Source organism: Schistocerca piceifrons, chromosome 6 (genome assembly GCF_021461385.2).
Source record: "Schistocerca piceifrons isolate TAMUIC-IGC-003096 chromosome 6, iqSchPice1.1, whole genome shotgun sequence".
In the NCBI taxonomy this organism is placed as follows: Eukaryota; Metazoa; Arthropoda; class Insecta; order Orthoptera; family Acrididae; genus Schistocerca; species Schistocerca piceifrons.
Genome location: NC_060143.1, coordinates 571113959 through 571134217, shown reverse-complemented (window position 1 = coordinate 571134217; position 20259 = coordinate 571113959). Strand labels below are relative to the sequence as shown.

Sequence of the window (20259 nt, the reverse complement as noted above, 5' to 3'; positions counted from 1 at the left end):
CTTGAAATGCACTCACATCAGTCAGTCATAACAGCGCAACGACACTTCAGCACGAAGTTCAACAAAGATCCACCAACTGCTAACTCCATTCGGCGATGATATGCGCAGTTTAAAGCTTCTGGATGCCTCTGTAAGGGGAAATCAACGGGTCGACCTGCAGTGAGCGAAGAAACGGTTGAACGCGTGCGGGCAAGTTTTACGCGTAGCCCGCGGAAGTCGACGAATAAAGCAAGCAGGGAGCTAAACGCACCACAGCCGGCGGTTTGGAAAATCTTACGGAAAAGGCTAAAGCAGAAGTCTTACCGTTTATAATTGCTATAAGCCCTGACAACCGATGACAAAGTTAAACGCTTTGAATTTTCGGCGCGGTTGCAACAGCTCATGGAAGAGGATGCGTTCAGTGCGAAACTTGTTTTCAGTGATGAAGCAACATTTTTTCTTAATGGTGAAGTGAACAGACACAATGTGCGAATCTGGGCGGTAGAGAATCCTCACGCATTCGTGCAGCAAATTCGCAATTCACCAAAAGTTAACGTGTTTTGTGCAATCTCACGGTTTAAAGTTTACGGCCTCTTTTTCTTCTGCAAAAAAAACGTTAGAGGAAACGTGCATCTGGACATGCTGGAAAATTGGCTCATGCCACAACTGGAGACCAACAGCGCCGACTTCATCTTTCAACAAGATGGTGCTCCACCGCACTTCCATCATGATGTTCGGCATTTCTTAAACAGGAGATTGGAAAACCGAAGGATCGGTCGTGGTGGAGATCATGATCAGCAATTCATGTCATGGCCTCCACGCTCTCCCGACTTAACCCCATGCGATTTCTTTCTGTGGGGTTATGTGAAAGATTCAGTGTTTAAACCTCCTCTACCAAGAAACGTGCCAGAACTGCGAGCTCGCATCAACGATGCTTTCGAACTCATTGATGGGGACATGCTGCGGCGAGTGTGGGAGGAACTTGATTATCGGCTTGATGTCTGCCGAATCACTAAAGGGGAACATATCGAACATTTGTGAATGCCTAAAAAAACTTTTTGAGTTTTTGTATGTGTGTGCAAAGCATTGTGAAAAAATCTCAAATAATAAAGTTATTGTAGAGCTCTGAAATCGCTTCAATCATTTGTAATAACCCCGTATGTTAAGTTCAGCTGATTTAAACTTTTTCAAACGAACAAAGAAATGATGATTTATTTAGTGTTACGGACACAACCCACACCTTTACGATCAGGCTTAGAAGTATTTTTGAACAGATATTCTTCTTGCTAATAGTGTTTGTAGATATCAACACACTAAATTTCAAAAACTCCAGTCACCTGCCTGGGACCAAACATCGCAAAGTTATTGATAATTGCTTGTCTCATTTTGTATTTTGTTTTTGTATTATTTCTCATATTAAAATTACTGTCTAAAGTGGACGTAATAGAAAAACACTTATGTTAAAACTGAAGGTAATTTGTAACGAATTAGCTGCAATCAGTTGCTTTTATAGGCGTCTACTTTTTTCCTCGGTGGCGTTTCAAAGTGGTTGGCAGCCCGTCTTGCAATGGAAGTCTTTAAGACAGCTATTGTAAAACGCCGTCAGTAAAAATATAGTGTTCACGTGAACTAACATCTAGGGTTAACATCAATGAGGAATGCGAGTTCCTAAACGTAATTTATTGGCATGCTGTGTCGTATCCTTGCGTTACCCCTAGAGTAGCGCTCTACAGAACTACGGTTCGGTAGTTCTGCTACAGTACAGTACATAAACCACGTAGCAAACGGTAGGATTAACGGTGCTATTGGTAGTATTGATAGGGAAAGAAACGTAAATGAATGTATGACAAACAAACTGGGAGCCGACGACTTCACTTTTGTTTGTTTTGCGCATAATTAGAACCGCATGTTGTACACTGTTAGTCAGTTGTGTATTTTATATTCTTAAAAAAAATAAATTGATTTTATAAATAACAAAAATTACATGATGCGTAAATTCTTTACTGTTGTGTAACTACAGAAATTACTTTTGATGCAAGTACAACATACGTACAAAAATATTTAAAAAAATTATTATTATTGTCGTTATTTTGTACTCAATGGAACGTTCGTCATCGTGATGAAAGGCAAGAGTTTCCTGTTATTACTGATCAGTGCAAGAGTTGTTTATGATTAACAGAAACATGTTTTACGTAAGTTCGACAGTATATTGAAGCGATGTTTGATATATATTTTGCGTTTTTTTACCTTATTGTTCAGGAAATTCCGTTTTCTAGGGATATGTGATAAATCCGTATTTTTTTTTTTTTTTTGTATTGCAACATCGCCCTGTTTCACTCTAAAAATCAGTAATTTTCGAATAAAACCTGAATTATACATTGACAGTTTCAGTTTTGTTATAAATACCATTTCTTTTTAACTGACAGAGAGGAGAATAACACGTAAAGCGTACAGCAAAAATGTTCAGTGGTCGTTTATATACCTTCACTCAGTTCCTAGACTGTTCAATGCTTCCTGTTTCTAGGGGAACCTACGCAATAAGCCACTGATCGCACGCCCAAACAAAGCGTTCGAAACGCGGTAACGGCCGACAAGTATGCAACACACCTAATGTACAGCTAACACGGTAACGATCGTGGCTGACCAAGGCTACTAGGAAAACTACGTGCTTCAAAATGGTTCAAATGGCTCTACGCACTATAGGACTTAACACATGAGGTCATCAGTCCCCTAGACTTAGAACTGTTTAAACCTAACTGACCTAAGGACATCACACACATCCATGCCCGAGGCAGGATTCGAACCTGCGACCGCAGCAGCAGCACGGTTCCGGACTGAAGCGCCTAGAACCGCTCGGCCACTCCGGCCGGCTTAATATTAATGTCATGAGCGCTAGGAGTAGTGCTGTGATGTCACGTGACTAACCGGACCGCGATCTTAAGGAAAATATGTGGATCACGCGCGCGGGTCACGAATGGTTGGCCACACCTGTATTAAGCTATGTTCCTTAACAGGCTATTACCGGACAAATTAACATTAAACATGGGATATTTTGTCAACTTCGCGATCAGACACCGAGTGCCGAGACTAAATTTCACAAATTCAGGAGAGAAAGCTCATGCGTGTGTGAAACAGCGAGGGAGGGAGGGCCGGACGGTGTGCCCGAGCGGTCCTAGGCGCTATAGTCTGGAACCGCGCGACAGCTACGGTCGCAGGTTCGAATCCTGCCTGGGGCATGGTTGTGTGTGATGTCCCTAGGTTAGTTAGGTTTAAGTAGTTCTAAGTTCTAGGGGACTGATGACCCCATAGTGTTCAGAGCCATTTGAGTCATTTGAGGGAGGGAGGAAGTGGAGAGAGAGAGAGAGAGAGAGAGAGAGAGAGAGAGAGAGAGAGAGAGAGGGGGGGGGGGGGAGACGGAGGGAGACGGAAAGATAAAAAAGTGTCACATCGTGTGGAAGACAACTTCAATAGGGACACTCGAGAAGATCTAATCAGGCAAGGACGGGGACTCAACCCAGCATCCACCTTAAGCAACTGAAGGTTGGTTGGTTAGGCTTAAAATAGGGGGGAAGGGACCAAACTACGAGGTCATCGATGCCGCGACTGAGGGAAATGAAGGGAAACGTGGTTCCCGGGTTCGATTCCCGGCGGGGTCAGGGATTTTCTCTGCCTCGTGATGGCTGGGTGTTGTGTGATGTCCTTAGGTTAGTTAGGTTCAAGTAGTTCTAAGTTCTAGGGGACTGATGACCATAGATGTTAAGTCCCATAGTGCTCAGAGCCATTTGAACCATTTTGAAGGGAAACGTAAATCTGGTGGGCTGGACCTAGAGCTGAAGCGCTCTTCTCCCGAATACCGGTCCTCTGCCTTACCAATCACTTCACGCTGTGCGACACAGAAAGTTCCAGATGCGCTTTGTCTGCTTGTCAGGTGGAGTGACTTTTGCCCGCAAAATTACGCTGAGACTGGAAAGACAATCACTAGCTAGCTTACTCTAGAGTTAATTATGTCTCCGTAAACTGAACTTTCTTAAATGATTTTTGTTTAGTTGACGAGCTACCATCGCTGTACTGGTGCCATGTAACTGATTTGGAGCGACTGCAGGAGAGCAGAGTGCGCGCACACACACACACGGGAGCGCTGATAAACCTGCAGCCGGACGGCCCATTTCCCCATTCGTGTCGGCGCTTGTCACTGCTACGTTCAGCGCGATTCAGTTGAGGTTTAGTGGCGCGCGTGGAAGTGCGTAGCCGCGGCATCCCCTTTAAGCCGGGGCGCGGCGGGGAAACGTCTGGAACGCGCATCGGCGGCTGGCGCCAGCCGCCGCTTGCGGCTAAACGTCTCTCACGTGCCTGCTAAGGTTTCTGGGTGTTTTCTAAACAGACGCATGTGCGCAGAAGGTCCCAAAACAAATTTACGCGGCTCAGTACGTTCTAGACACGCTAGGTGGTCACGGTTATACACTAGCAGCACAGCCTGGGCACCACCCAGTAGCAGGCTTGCCACCTAATGCCCTCCAGAAGCAAGAAAAATTTGCTTTTGAGTATTTCCTAAAGTTTCTGACACAATCCAAAAGTTTAAAATGGTCTCATAATCTACTCATTTAAAGCTATAATCCCGTGTTAAAGCCTCAACACAATCTATATCTGCATCCAAACCTACATGATTACTCTGTAACTGGCAGAAAAAGAGCCCTTCATAAGTTTTGGAACAAACAGAATAGTTTTGTATTTAGCCGGCCGCGGTGGTCTCGCGGTTGAGGCGCTCAGTCTTTAACCGAGCGACTGCTACGTCGCAGGTTCGAATCCTGCCTCGGGCATGGATGTGTGTGATGTCCTTAGATTAGTTAGGTTTAAGTAGTTCTAAGTTCTAGGGGACTGATGACCACAGAAGTTAAGTCCCACAGTGCTCAGAGCCATTTGAACCATTTTTTTTATATTTACTTCGAGAAATAACAGGAAAACAATTAAACGTATTGTGTTTGTTATTACAACAGACAGAATGGTATTCACAGATCAATAAATTGAACATTTTACTTCATTTAACGACTCACAAAACACAAATAATTTCATGTTGTTGTGAAATAACGAAGATTTGCATTCGCAAAAGTTTTGGGACAAAGTGCAGAAATAAACCAAAAACTAGGAAATAATGAGGAATTAGTACTTCGTACTGCTACCGCGACGTTGTAACACTTGGGTCAGCCAATTTGGTATACTTTGTACAAGCTTCTGTCAGTACGAAATACCTACATTTTCCCATTCTTCTTGAAATCATCTCCAGATGGCTTGTTGTATGGGGACTCCTAGAGTATTTCCTTCTAACGCATCCCATAAATTCTCCATGGGGTTCATGTGCGGACTTTGGGGAGGGGAATTGACAACTTTTGGATAGTTATTCAGGAGCATCAACCGCACAATATAGGCGGTATGTCTGGGGTAATCGCCCTGATAAAATCTGAAACAGTCTCCAATCCCCATATTTTCTGCGCTCTTCTTCAAACTGCTCTTTAGAATCTGCAGGTATATATTTTTATCCATTGTTTCGTCAATGAGGATCAACTCACCCACTCCTTGGGCCAATATACAACCCCACATCATAACATGGCCGCTGCCATATTTCACTGTAGCTTACGTGTCTTTTTCTTCCCGTTCTTTATTGGGCTGCCGCCAGACCGTTATTTGTCCATCCGGTCCTGATATCTTAAATTTTGATTCTTCTGAAACAATTACTTGATTCCACCACTCGTTTATGTGTTCCCTTGCGAATAGCAGCCTCTTCTTCCTATTGGCGGGACTGATATAAGGTTTCCTTCTTGCAGTTCTCCCGTGGTAATTTTCTCTGTACAGTACTCGTCTGATTGTGCTAGGACTGGCCTTCTTCCCAAGCTCCTCCTCAGCCTCAAATTGCAATTCGTGTAGCTGTGGTTCGTGGATCGTTCTCCACCTTTTGTACTATTGGGCTCTCTTCTCTCCTCACAAATATCCTGTTGCAGATTTTCTACCCTGTCTTCATATTTATATCGACGGACGATATTCCCTAGCCGGCCGGTGTGGCCGAGCGGTTCTAGGCGCTTCAGTCTGGAACCGCGCGACCCCTACGGTCGATGGTTCGAATCCTGCCTCGGGCATGGATGTGTGTGATGTCCTTAGGTTAGTTAGGTTTAAGTAGTTCTAAGTTCTAGCGGACTGATGACCTCCGATGTTAAGTCCCATAGTGCTCAGAGCCATTTGAATCATTTTTGATATTCCCTACAGTACTTTTCTTCATATTCAGTAACGTTGCTATTTCTCGGCATGTTCTTCCCTTTTCGTCGTCGAATGTTACTAACTGCCTCTATTCAAAAGTGCTGTTTTCACCTCTACGTATCATTGTATAAAACCACACTTGTGTTTCCTTTGAGCTCTCGACAGGTAATGACTGACATCGCAGGAAGTAACGAATAACAGAGACATGCCCACTGACACTGTTGCCAACATTTGTACCAAGCCTTTTGAAGTTCAGAGTTTCATATCTCGTAGTAGGAAATAGGTCTTGTTCTGTTGTAAACAAGCAAACATAAGTGATTGCACTTTTCGTCGCCCATAATTACATATACAACTTGCAGGCGTACATCCTTATTTATGTATTAACCATCATATATTCTTTCATACCCAGACATACTGTGCACAATGGTTGTCCCAAAGCTTATGAGACGCACTGTAAATACCTGGCAACTGTTTCATCGAACACGTTCAAGCTACTTTTCTACCGTTCCACACTCGAATAGCGCCCTGGAAAAAGGAACAACTGAATCTTTCCTTGCGAACTACGTACATGAGCGCCAACAAACTATTTTCGCGTTCGGAGGAGAGAGTTAGTGACTGAAATTTCATGAGAAGGTCCGGCCGCAACGGTAAACGTCTTTATTTTAATGTTTGCAACCCAATTCGCATGTCATATGCGGGACACTCACCCCTATTTCGCGATAACGCCTAAAGAGCTGCCCTTCTTTGTACTTCATAGATGTTCGCCGTCAGCCTTATCTCATGCGGATGCCCCACAGCGCAGCAATACTCCAGAAGTGGACGGACATGTGTAATGTGAGCAATCTGTTTAGTAGACCTGTTACATTTTCTAAGAGTTCTGCCAATAAGTCGCAGTCTTTGGTTTGGTTTCCCCACAATATTATCTATGTGGCTGCTCCAATTTAAGTTTTTCGTAACTCTAATTCCTAAGTATTTAGTTGAATTCACAGCCCTTAGATCTCCGTCATTTATCGTGCAACCGAAATTTAGCGGATTCATTTTAATACGCGTATGGTCGACTTCACACTTTTCATTACTTACACTGAAGTGCCACTTTTCGCACCATTGAGATACATTGTCTAAATCGTTTTCCAATTGGTTCTGATCATATGACGGTAAATGGCAGCATCATCTGCAAAAAATATAAGAGGGCTGCTCAGGTTGTCTCTTAACTGCTTACGTAGATCCCAGCAGGGGAACTGTAACATTTCCTTGGGGAACGCCAGATATTACTTACGTTTTTCTCGATGACTTTTCGTCAGTTATTGCAAACTGCGACCTTTCTGATAGGAAATCAGGAATCCAGCCACACAACTGAGACGACACTCCATAGACACGAAATTTGATTCGCAGTCGACTGTGAGGAAAACTATCGAAGGCGTTCTGGAAATCTAAAAATATGGAATCAATCTCACACCCCCGTCGACACCATTCATTAAAACTAGTCAACTGTTTCAGTTAGAAACTGTGTTCATGTCTTTAGGCGCACAAATTTAGCCAGACTGGATTCATCCAGTATTTGAAAATGAGAGCACTTTGCGAATTTCATATGTAATTTCAAACCTTTACGAACCTTTTCCTCGCTGGCACCTCCTACTAAATGATGAAAGGAAACAAGTTTATCACTTACTACATTTTGCTATTCGTGCAATAAAACTGCAGCATCAGGCATGACGTTTTAATTTATGAACTGTTCTCGGCTGACTCTGTTCCCAACGCATTTTGCAGACAACATCCACTTATTCACCCAATGTACCTGCAAAGCTATATTAATATCCGAAACACAGTCGAAGTATGAGATCATGAACACTGGTGTGAGTGAAAAACTAGTTTCTGCTTAAAACGGAGCGCTAATTACCCAAACTATACTCATCCATTGTGTGATATCGACAGTACTTCGCGAATTATAATAAACGTTAAACGTAATTTCAAGCGTTTTCTAAGCTTTTTCTAACTTACTTGCTTAAAGTCCAATATTTAATACATGAACTCGGTTGTAACATTTATCAGACGTTTCAAGATATTGTATACATGGAAGCTCGAATCTTTACAGAATAGTGGCCGTTGTGTTTCTGTTTCTAGATTCCTTCAATAATGATAGTGTAACCAGCCAATCACTTACCAAAGTCCTAATGATATTCATTGGGGATAATGACGATTAAAAACTTCGAAAAAAAAAGCTTAACGGAATTTAACACTTTAGATGATATTTAATATGTCTTCACAGGATGGCTTTCTTCCCCCCCCCCCCCCCCCCCCCCCCCGTCAGTCTTATGATTGGTTTGATGCGACCCGTCACGATTTCCTCTCCTGTGCGCCAACCTCTTAACCTCAGAGTTGCACTTGCAACCCACGTCCTCAATTATATGCTAGATGTATTCCAATCTCTGTCTTCCTCTACAGTCTTTGTCCTCTACAGCTCTCTCTAGTACCATGGAAGTTAATCAAATGGTTCAAATGGCTCTGAGCACTATGGGACTTAACATCTTAGGTCATCAGTCCCCTAGAACTCAGAACTACTTAAACCTAACTAACCTAAGGACATCACACACATCCATGCCCGAAGCAGGATTCGAACCTGCGCCGTAGCAGTCGTGCGGTTTCGGACTGACGCGCCTAGAACCGCTCGGCCATCGTGGCCGGCCGGGAGTTAATCCCTTTTGTCTTCATAGATGTCGTACCGCCATGTCCCTTCTTCTTGTCAGTGTTTTCCACATTTTCCTTTCCTCTCCGATTTTGCGCAGAACATTCGTCTGCAGCACCACGTCTCAAATGCTTCGATTCCCTTCTGTTCCGGTTTTCCCACAGTCTATGTTTCACTACCATAGAATGCTGTGCTCCAAACGTACATTTTCAGAAATTTTTTCCTCAAATTAAAGTCTTGCCCAGGAATGCTCTTTTGCTAGTGCTAGTCTGCTTTTGATGTCCTCTTTGCTCCGTCTGTCATTGGTTATTTTGCTGCCTAGGTAGCAGAATTCATTAACTTCATCTACTTCGTGACCATCAATCCTGATGTTCAGGTTTTCGCTGTCCCCATTTCTGCTACTTCTCATTACTTTCGTCTTCCTTCGATTTACTCTTAGCCCATATTCTGTACTCGTTAGACTGTTCATTCCATTCAGCACATCGTGTAGTTCTTGTTCACTTTCACTCAGGATAGCAATGTCATTAACGAAACGTATCATTGATATCCTTTCACACTGAATTTTGATTCCACTCCTGAACCTTTCCTGTATTTCCATCATTGCTTCTTCGTAGTACAGATTGAACGGTAGTGGCGAAAGACTACATCCTTGTCTTACACACTTTTTAATCCGCGCGCTTCGTTCGTGTTCGTCCACTTTTATTATTCCCTCTACGCCCTTGTACATGTTATATATTACCCGTCTCTCCCTGCAGCTTGCCCCTTTTTTCCTCATCCATTCGAACATCTTTCACCATTTGACATTGTCGAACGCTTTTTCCAGGTCGATAAGTCTCATGAACGTGTCTTGATTTTTAGTCTTGCTTCCATTATCAAACGCAATCAGAATTGCTTCTCTGATGCCTTTACCTTTTTTAAAGAAAAACAGAGTCATAAACACATCCTCAGTTTTCTTTTCCGTTCTTCTGTATATTATTCCCGCCAGTAACTTGGATACATGACCTGTTAATTTGATTGCGCGATAATTCTCGCAGTTGTCAGCTCTTCCAATCTTCGGAATTGTATAGACGATATTTTTCCAAAAGTCAGATGGTATATCGCCAGACACATACATTCTACACACCAACGTCAATAGTCATTTTGTTGCCCCCCCCCCCCCCCAATGATTTTAGAAATTCTGATGGAATGTTATCCATCCTTTCTCTTTTATTTGATCTTAAGTTTTCCGCAACACTTTTAAATTCCGACTCTAATACTGGATCCGTTATCACTTCAAAATCTACTCCTGTCTCTTCTTTCATTACATCAGACGAATTTTCCCCCTCATAGAGACTTTTAATGTATGCTCTCTGCTCTGCATTTAAAAGTGGAATGCTCGTTACACGCTTAATGTTGCCATCCTTGCTTTTAAATTCACCGAAGATTGTTTTGACTTTTCTATATGCTTATTCAGTCCTTACGATAATCATTTCTTTTTCTACATCTTCACAGTCTTCATTCAGCCATTTAGTTTTAGCTTCCCTGCACTTCCTATTTATTTCATTCCTCAGCGACTTTTATTTCTGTGTTCCTGAATTTCCCTGAACATTTTTGTGCTTCGTTCTTTCATCGATCAACTGAAGTATTTCTCCTGTTACCCATGGTTTCTTTGCAGTTATCTTCTTTGTACCTATGTTTTTCTTTCCATCTTCTGTGATTGCCCCTTTTTAGAGATGTGCATTTCTCTTCAAGTGTACTGCCTACTGAGCTATTCCTTCTTGCTGTTCTATAGCCTTAGAGAACTTCAAGCGTATCTCATCGTTCCTTAGTACTGCCATATTCCATTTCTTTGCACATTCATGCTTCCTGACTAATCTCTTAAACTTCAGCCTACTGTTCATCAATACTAAATTGTGATCTAAGTCTGTATCTGCTCCTGGGTACGCCTTACAATCGTGTACCTGGTTTCGGAATCTCTGTCTGGCTATGATGTAACCTAACTGAAATCTTCCTGTATCTCTCGGCCTTTTCCAAGTATACCTCCAGCTCATGTGATTCCTGAACATAGCATTCGCTATTACTAGTTGAAATTTATTACAGAACTCAATTAGTCTTTCTCCTCTCTCATTCGTAGTACCAAACCGATTCCTCCCGATTGATACGATACCCGTATTAGGTAAAATTACGCTCCGAATACTTTTGCGCCAATCGTGCAATACACTGTTCGCCCTAGGAGAAATTTCGTGATCTTTCTGTAAGAAAGGGTACATCAGGTTCCTTCTCCATTTTTATCGAACAGTCTATACTCCTGAACATCCAGGTAACTTCCACCACCGAGGAAAATAGACACGTCCGAGATATTACATACCGGTACAGTTACGGAACTTTTACCATTGAGATAAAGAAAGAAACAAGAATCTGATGACAATATTTATGAATGTACAGCATGTCACAGCACTGGTCACCAAGAGATGTTTCCTAGTTTGCGGCCCAGTTAATGTTTACACATAGTGTGCCATATTTTTGAATACGGTGTCGCTGGTTGTAAAACAACAGAATCATTTCGTAACCAGTTGCTGATGGGCGTATTACCTTAAAATAAGTCTAAGTCTCCGAGGAACATCGAGAACAATAGATCTAAATCTTAGTTTGGCAGCGTTTTATTGTATTTCTTATGAATTACAGTTGTCATTTTTCCACGACATTGTCCAACTCTGTTCTCCTGGGTCGAGTGAAGATCTCGGTTGTCGGTTGTTTTGCACTAGTATATGATATCTGCATCCCATACACCTGAAGCTAGGTAAGCTGTCGAAGTAACGTGTAAAAGTAGCTACACTTACTCGCCGCAAAACTCTAAGATTCGGAGATTCTCAATTCCCCCGTGGTTTCATACTTGGGAATATCATTTCCCAGTCAAGCAACCATGAAATAAGTGTTCTTAAGGCACTTCATTTGTTCGAAAGGAGTTCCCATAATACCAATGTCGGCGGAGCGTGAAAATTCTACCCATCGTACCGACTGTATAATGCGGTGAACGTCTTTTTATATTGTGCCTAGTTTTTATCATTTATCTCTCACTTCTGTGGATGCTCATGTGGCGAATAGACTGGTTTAAGAAAAGTTCATAGAAGAATCTGATGTAGCGAAGATTCTTCTGAAGCGAAGGAAAAGTAGCAAGCACCAGCTGAGATAGTGCAGTGGTGATAATTTGGACACACATTCCTTAGGACCGGGTTCATTTCCCTGTCTGGTCATCCAGATTTAGGTTTTCCGTGATTTTTCCTAAATCGCTCAAGCCGAAATGCTAGAATGGTTTCCTTGAAACGGCCAGGGTCAATTTTCTTGCCCAATACGGACTTGCGTTCTATCTCTAAAATCCTCATCGTCGACGGACGTTACAACATAATCTTTCTTCTCTCTACTACAGGTCTACCAGTATATTATCCTAGAAAGACGAGGAATATGCGCCGTTACTCATGTAAACCGAATGAAGGCTTCACAATAGCGCACACGTACCCTTCCCAAGAACTGTCCCCGTGTGCACCAGTGACAGAAAAACTTTTGTTTATATGCCCACGTACTTTCATTTACTACAAAGACTGTCGTAAGGAACAAAGATAAAAGACAGCTTGTGAACAACATGGTTTCCATACGCATATACGTTCGAATTTCTAATCTAGGAACATTATTGAGAAGTAGCTATCTAAGAATGAAATACATCTTGTAGAAGATACCATAGAATTAGGTCTTACACAACGTACATTACTTGTGACGCAAGATATTGTGCCATCGATGATTAGGAAAATAGCATGAAAAATATTCAATGTTCCTCGATAAAGCCGTCAGAAGGACAAGGACGAATAGACAACATTTCTGGGAAATGTCAGGAAGACTTCCAGCAAATACTCTGGCGCGCCCAGCAATCGTGGCCCATTCAGTGAACCGTTCTCCAGACAATGGGCGCTATCGTGGATCGACTAATAGTCTTGGTCGTTGCAGGATTTTATGGCAGCAAAGAGTGCTGTAAGCCAACGGAAAGAATTCTTTATGCGCTGAGTCACTCGAACGAGATTCGAGCTTAGATGCCCCGCGTACCATACGTCTGCCAGCGTTGTTTGTTCAACATTCTGCCTCCAATTCCACTTGCAAAACCTTAATTTTACAGCGACTTCCGCCTGCGGATGTATATATGTATACATCCGATTTGAAAATGATGATATCTTACAAGTAAAATGGTGCAAAACGTAAGCATACTGATGCCAGACACCAGCTTGTCATTCTTGAAAGGAAGGAGTATTGCCGTTTAACATGCCATCGACGAGGCTGTTAAAGGCATCGCTGAGAAGGTGGGAAATAATTTGAGGAGCGTGACATACAACTTACACATGATCAGGCACCACTGCCGATCGCAGAAGGTGATCCGCAGACTATGGCATGAATAGAAATACTTAGCGAACTCAAACGGCTGGCCGCCCAAAAATAAACCTTAATAAGTTGGAGCTGGTTGCATAAGGGGCGATTTTGCGTACTAAACCACAGTCACATCATGCTTCTAGTAGGTATGTTATACACTGAATCGTAGAGACCTGCCTCATCATTTAAAATAGATTAATATGACTGTTACACTATTATTTGAGACTGTTATGTTTTCTGCTGCCTTTAGTCCATGGATTTCTCGGAACTCAGCATGAAAGCACCGATTTAAAGACGATCTGGATAGCGTGCTTTTCAAGTTAAGTAACGTTTTCAATTTATAATGTAACTTCGAAGCCTTCGCGTCTGTGTTCCAAATTATATTGTTGAGTAATTCAAAACTATTCACAAAAACTTTGGAAAAAACTATCAGTTTTTTCGCCATAACTAATTTCGGAACGGAGGTAATTGCGGGTGCAGGTTTCAAACTAGATATTGTGGGGAAGTAGGGGAAGGTTTGGGGGAATCTAATCCCCCAAACCTTCCCGTATTTCCCAACAAGAAACAGCCGGCCGGTGTGGCCGTGGGGTTCTAGGCGCCTCAGTCTCGAACCGCGTGACCGCTACGGTCGCAGGTTCGTATCCTGCCTCGGGCATGGATGTGTGTGATGTCCTTAGGTTAGTTAGGTTTAAGTGGTTCTAAGTTCTAGGGGACTGATGACCACAGATGTTAAGTCCCATAGTGCTCAGAGCCATTTTTTTAACAAGAAACAAATAGGGGAAGGGCGACCCCAATATGTTTATGGATGGTTGCTAGGCCTACCTCAACGTGTAGCTTCGTATCTGGCCAGAAACGCGTTATGTCACACCTGAAATATTTACCTAACTTAAATGAGTAATATAAACTTCTTGAGAGGACAACTTTACATATCGGAGATGTTTGAAAAATGTGTCACGTACTCATATTCCTACGGGAGCTAGTACTGGTCACACCTTGAAAGGTTCCGATAAAACTGTGTCCGGAAACCAATACCTGTCGAGATATGGGGTGCTGAAGATCAGCATTTTATTTACGGGTAGGGCTCATTACCATACTACGATTAGTAGTTCACAGCCCATATTTTGTTTGCATATACGATAGATCGCCACAATAGCCCCGTGTGGGCAGATGCAAATCCTTGAGGACTTACGGAGGAGAGCCATCAGGATCGCTTCAGTATCAGAGTATGGGCAGGAAATGTCGGTGGCAGACTCATAGGACCGTACACTTCACCAAACAGACGAACAAGTGTTACGCATCACCGATTTCTGCGCGATGAATTACCAGCGACAACTGGAGAGCGGTACCATTGCAGAAAGACAACAAATGTAGTTTATGCACGACGGAGCACAATCCAGTTTTTTACGGATCGTACAACATCTCCTGTCCCAACGCTTCATGGGCGGCGGGTTGGTCGACGATATACGGTAGTGCGGCCTCCCTGTCTGCCAGACCTGACTCCGTGGACTATGAGCTCATTTAAAGGCGTTGGTGCGTGCCCAACCCATCGTCAAAATGTAAACTTTACAAGAGCGGGTGGTCAACGAACGTGACGCAGTCCGAATGGAGCGGAGTTATTTGAAAGAGTGCGTAGTTTACTGGGAAGAAGAACGGAAGGACGTGCCAGTATACTACTTGTGCGTAACAGACAGATGGAGAAGGGATGGCAGAGAGGTCCATTCCTCGACAGGTATCAGTTTCCGGACGTATCGTTATAAGAACTTATCTTCTAGTTTTGATCAGTACCACCTAGAGCGCGCCACCCCTCCCCCCCCCCCCCCCCCCACTCTAGCTCTAAGGGAAAAGAAAAAATAAAGTGTAGTCAGCTGTTTCACTTTCAAGAAACCGGCAGCGGTGGCCGAGCGGTTCTAGGCGCTTGAGTCTGGAACCGCGCGACCGCTACGGTCGCAGGTTCGAATCCTGCCTTGGGCATGGATGTGTGTGATGTCCTTAGGTTAGTTAGGTTTAAGTAGTTCTAAGTTCTTACGTTCTAGGCTACTGGTGACCTCAGATGTTAAGACTCATAGTGCTCAGAGCCATTTGAACTCTTTCAAGAAAACGACTGAAAAATCAGTATTTTTCAGGCATTTAAGAGGGAGGAAACTGGATGTTTTTAATGGCTTCTTACAAGTCACCATTCGCCCTCCAAAGAGTTAAAAATACTTCAGGCCCCCAGGCCTTCCCCCCCCCCCCCCCTCCCTCCACCCTTTCTCTACAAGCTACAGTATAGGAACCCTTGGTTGTAGCGTACTTCGAGTACCACTATTATTTATTCCCTGCCTAGTTTCGATCACGACTCGTCTGGCGGAAGAGAGACTGTCGTTGAACCTCCATACGACCTGGAAAATCTGTGATTTAATATTCATCGAGATTTATATGTGGACAATGTAACGTACTGTGCAAAAACAGGAAAATAAATCCACTGCTGTACGACTATACTATTCGTGACACATCACTGGAAACAGTAAGTACCGTAGGAGGAACTATTCGGAGCGACTTAAACTGAAATGAGCGTATAAAACAAACTATTGAAAAAGTAGGTCCGAGGGTAGGACTCTGTGAAAGAATCTTAAGGAAGTGGAACTCATACAAGAAAGAAGTGGCTTACGAAAACTTCAGTATTATTCATCAGTTTGGGACACGCATCAGGTTGGAGTGTAGGAAAGAAGCTCTGACGAAGAGAGGTGCGTTTCGTCACGGAATCGTTTAGTCGGCGCGAGAGCGTTGCGGAGATGCTCAACAAAATCCAGTGGCAGACGGTACAAGAGAGGCATTACGGAGAGGTTTGCTCTTGAAATGCCGAGATACCGCGTCCTGGTAAGTATCTGTCAAGCAATATAGTATTTCCTACCGTGTACGTCTCTGGAAAGGAAAGGGCGAGAGGGGAGAAGACAGTGGTAGCAGAAGTCGCGGTGTCTGGTGAAGCTGACACTCAGTTTTCGAAAAATATACATTTTTTTTCGGAGTTCTTAACTGTTTTGTGCTACAGTTTGCGGTACAAAATTTGAATATTTATGCAGAATTTCTTGAAGAAAACGATAGTACTCGGGAAAATTTTGACCCTCTGAAAACATTATTTGCCAGTTTTCGAAAAAGATTATGATCGCAATTTTGACCAGCTCCCCGAGAGTTGTACAGAGAACCCCAATGGCATTTTTCTTCTGCAGATAGTAGTCTATGAGGTAAGTGGAATTACTGCTTTTTAAGTAGTGAAAGTAAAACTACACTTAACTCCGTTCGAGTAAGCCTTGAAGGCCCAACAGTACCGACCGACCGCCGCGTCAATCTCAGCCCACGGGCGTCACTGGCTGCTGATGTACAGGGCCATTGTGGTCAGCACACCGCTCTCCGGGCAGCAGCTGTCAGTTTGAGACTGGAGCCGCTGCTTCTCAGCAAAGTAACTGCTCAGTTTGCCTCACAACGACAGAGGGCACCCCGCCTGCCAACATCGCTCGCCAGACACCGACGGTCACCCATCCGCGTGCTAGCCAAGCCCAACACCACTCGATTCCTTGGTCCAACAGAACCGGTTTCACCACAGCGGCAACATTTTTGGTCTGAAGTGAAAGCGGGTCCCTCTTCGTTATCTCATAAACCAGGGCTTCCCAACCTTTTCAGCTGGTGGACCCCTTCTTCAGTCGAAAATCCATGGCGGACCCCTAGTCAGTCAAGAGCACAGTAACTTTAAATTTCAGAGCGAAACCCATGGGAACTGAAAGCTTCTTAATGCACGTTCCATGTTCCCAATGACACCCCCCCCCCCCCTCCCGGAAGTATCAATAGTCTTTGGTTTAGAGATGAATGAAAACAACTTGAAGGTCAAAAATCGACTTATGAAATAGGTAGTGCACCTACAAAGCAAGTTTAACATTTAATGATACCTGGGGCCGCATACGTGCCACCGAGCACTGGGATTGCATGCGTAATAGGTTTCAGCGCATCTACCGCCGTGAGACGGCGCACAAACGATCCTCGTATTATTGCGAAACAGTCGATCAGAGAAGCCTTATTCTCCTGCACTAAACTGTGTATGCGTTCTCACTTAGGAGCCGCAAAGGCTGCTTGGGAATACGACCTGAAGTGCGAAAAATAAATAGTGATGAATTTGATTTTCACATTTTTATTCAATAATTTTACTCATTATTTTACACGATTTAGTGATGGGCCACCGCGGACCCCCTAGAAAGAGCCGACGGACGCCTTAGGGGTCCGCGGACCACACATTGGGAAGCCCTGTATAAACTATTGCCTGCGCAAAAAGTCACTGCAGTTTTCGACAGAACTCTTGGGGTGCTATCGAGAACTGCTCTCAGAACTCTTGTGCGTCTATTTCATGTGTTACTCGGGATTTTGATTGTAATTTTTTTCGCAAACTGGCGAAAAAAGTTTTACACCATTAAAATTTTTCCGAATACCGTTGTTTTACTCTCGAAATTCTGCAGAGTTATTCAAATTTTGTAGAGGGAACTCTACAACTGTAGCGCGTCTATCAAGAAGTGTGAAATAAAAATGCATATTGTTGGTAAGTCGGATGACAAATCCACATGAGTTTCGGCCTGACAGCGTAAGGGCACTCCGCCCGGTCAGTGGGGGAGTATTAGTGTAGATGAAGCAATTTTTGATTGATTTTTCGTCGAACATAACTCTCTCGTAATTTTGACCGTAACCCTAGCTATATTTTCGTAATACGTACACAGAGCATACTTTTAAAGATGTATATGTTTGTAAGAAGGGTCCTGAACTTCAAAACATGAATATGATATTAGTTGCAAAAAATCTCATTCACTACAAGGGGCCGGCCGGGGTGGCCGAGCAGTTCTAGGCACTACAGTCTGGAACCACGCGATCGCTACGGTCCCAGGTTCGAATTCTGCCTAGGTCATGGATGTGTGTGATGTCCTTAGGTTAGTTAGGTTTAAGTAGTTCTAAGTTCTAGGGTACTGATGACCTTAGAAGTTAAGTCCCATAGTGCTCAGAGCCATTTGAACCACTACAAGGGCTTAAGTATTTGGCTTACGCTTTACTCAAAAATCCACAACACTTACGGAATCTAGTATAAGAAATCATTGAAAACAGAAACAAATTTTTGAAAAATTTTAAAATAGTAAGTACACGACTGGATTACACTGTTTTCAGAAGGTGAGCATACAGTACCACCCCCCCACCCCCCACCCCCCCCCCCACCCCCACGCTCCCATAGTATTGCGAGGGGTAAGCCCGTCTTGCGTTGTCTGTCATTTAATGTTGGATGAGCATCTTCCGGATGCTCTCGCACTCTATCTTATGTATTAGCACTATTCGTTTAGGGTCCCAGCCCAACGGACACTGAATCTATGTACCCGGAAGGTATCTATGCAAAGGTGGTGGAAAATTGCCCTCGGGAGGGAAAGAAAAAAATGGTTCAAATGGCTATGAGCACTATCGGACTTCTGAGGTCATCAGTCCCCTAGAACTGAGAACTACTTAAACCTAACTAACCTAAAGACATCACATACATCCATGCCCGAGACAGGATTCGAACCTGCGACCGGAGCGGTCGCGGGGTTCCAGACTGTAGCGCCTAGAACCGCTCGGCCACACTGGCCGGTTGGAGGGAAAGATCCAAGCTCGTTTTCCGCTACGAGATGCAATTTTAGTGTGCCACGAAGTTTCACTGCTGAACGCCCTACAGTGCAGACGAGACTTCTTCGTGCAGTTCTGGCTTACGTACACTGCGTGGTAACTTGCAACTTTATTTAGTATAGTAATGGTGGAGTAAGGCCTGTAAATCGAGTGAAAAACGGCCGTAGAGTGACGGAGATGTCCATCTGATGCGGCGGGCGGTGACCGGCGCCCCGCGCCTGCCTGCAGGTGGGACCACACCCCGCGCCGTGCCCGGCAGCCAACAGGTACGGCAGAGAAGCTCGGCCCTGTACTCACCGATGCTGAGGATAGCCGGCAGCGCTGCCAGCAGCAGCCACAGGCGGACGTCCGCCTTCGCCATGCCTCGCGCCATCGCCACTTGACTTGCAGCTGGAGCCTGCTCTGCTGGTGTACGGGAGCTACTGCTGCTGCTGCTAACCGCTGACAAGTCCGTCCCGCACTGGCTGCGCCGCCGCCTCCAGGACCGGCCAGGCCCGGCTATCGGGTCGCTCGGAGGGAGGGGTGGGGGGAGACCGGCCGGCAGGGCGACGCGGGAGAGGTGGGGGGTGCTGGGTGGCGGGCGGGCAGGCGCCACCCCTCCCTCCCCCCCCCCCCCCTCGTCACGCGGTGGTGGCGGCGTTGCCTTATCCTGCTGCTCTCCCCCGCGGCTGCGTCACGCCACAACCGTCGAGCAGCGCAACAATTGGCCGCTGAATAATCGAAGCATCTGTGCCGGGGCCGGGCAGATACAGCGGCAGGGGCGAGCGTGAATAACCCGGCAGTCGCACGCTGCCGCCCTCCCCCGCCAACTGCCGTCCAACTACAGCCACTTCTCACACCGGCAACGTGTCTGCTCTGCACTGTGAACTACGGCAACGGCTGTATCACTACATCCAGGAAGGAAGCTCTTAGCGCTATGTTGATAGTGATAGTACAGCAAGCAGCCACAAATTTACTTTCCGTTCCTTTATTCAAAGGGTACCGTTACCGGTTTCGAATCGTTGTGATTCAACCTCAGACGGTTTACACGCTTTCTTTATGACATACGGTGTGTTTTTTACAGATTAATTGTCCTAAAATATAAATAATACATAATTATAAACACGCCCCACCGTAAATCAGGAATATACAAACTCAAATGTGATACATGCCCAAAATTCTACATTGGACAGACAGGCAGAAGTTTTGAAATTAGATACAAAGAACATAGCGATGCTTTAAGACTTGGTAACTTGAACAAATCAGCATTTGCAGCCCGTGTTGCTGAAGAAAACTATTCAGTGGGAAACAATGAGGAC

General features: G+C 44.3%; 1 protein-coding gene across 1 annotated transcript in view; it reads right to left on the bottom strand.

Moving 5' to 3' along the window:
- Window positions 1-19445, bottom strand: part of LOC124802439 (protein FAM151A) — a 360086-nt gene extending 340641 nt beyond the window's left edge. Inside the window, exon 1 of the mRNA XM_047263223.1 lies at window positions 19259-19445. Coding sequence (XP_047119179.1) covers window positions 19259-19334 — 76 coding nt within the window. The 5' untranslated portion in view covers window positions 19335-19445. The remainder of the gene's footprint in view (window positions 1-19258) is intronic.
- Window positions 19446-20259: the final 814 nt, after the last annotated feature.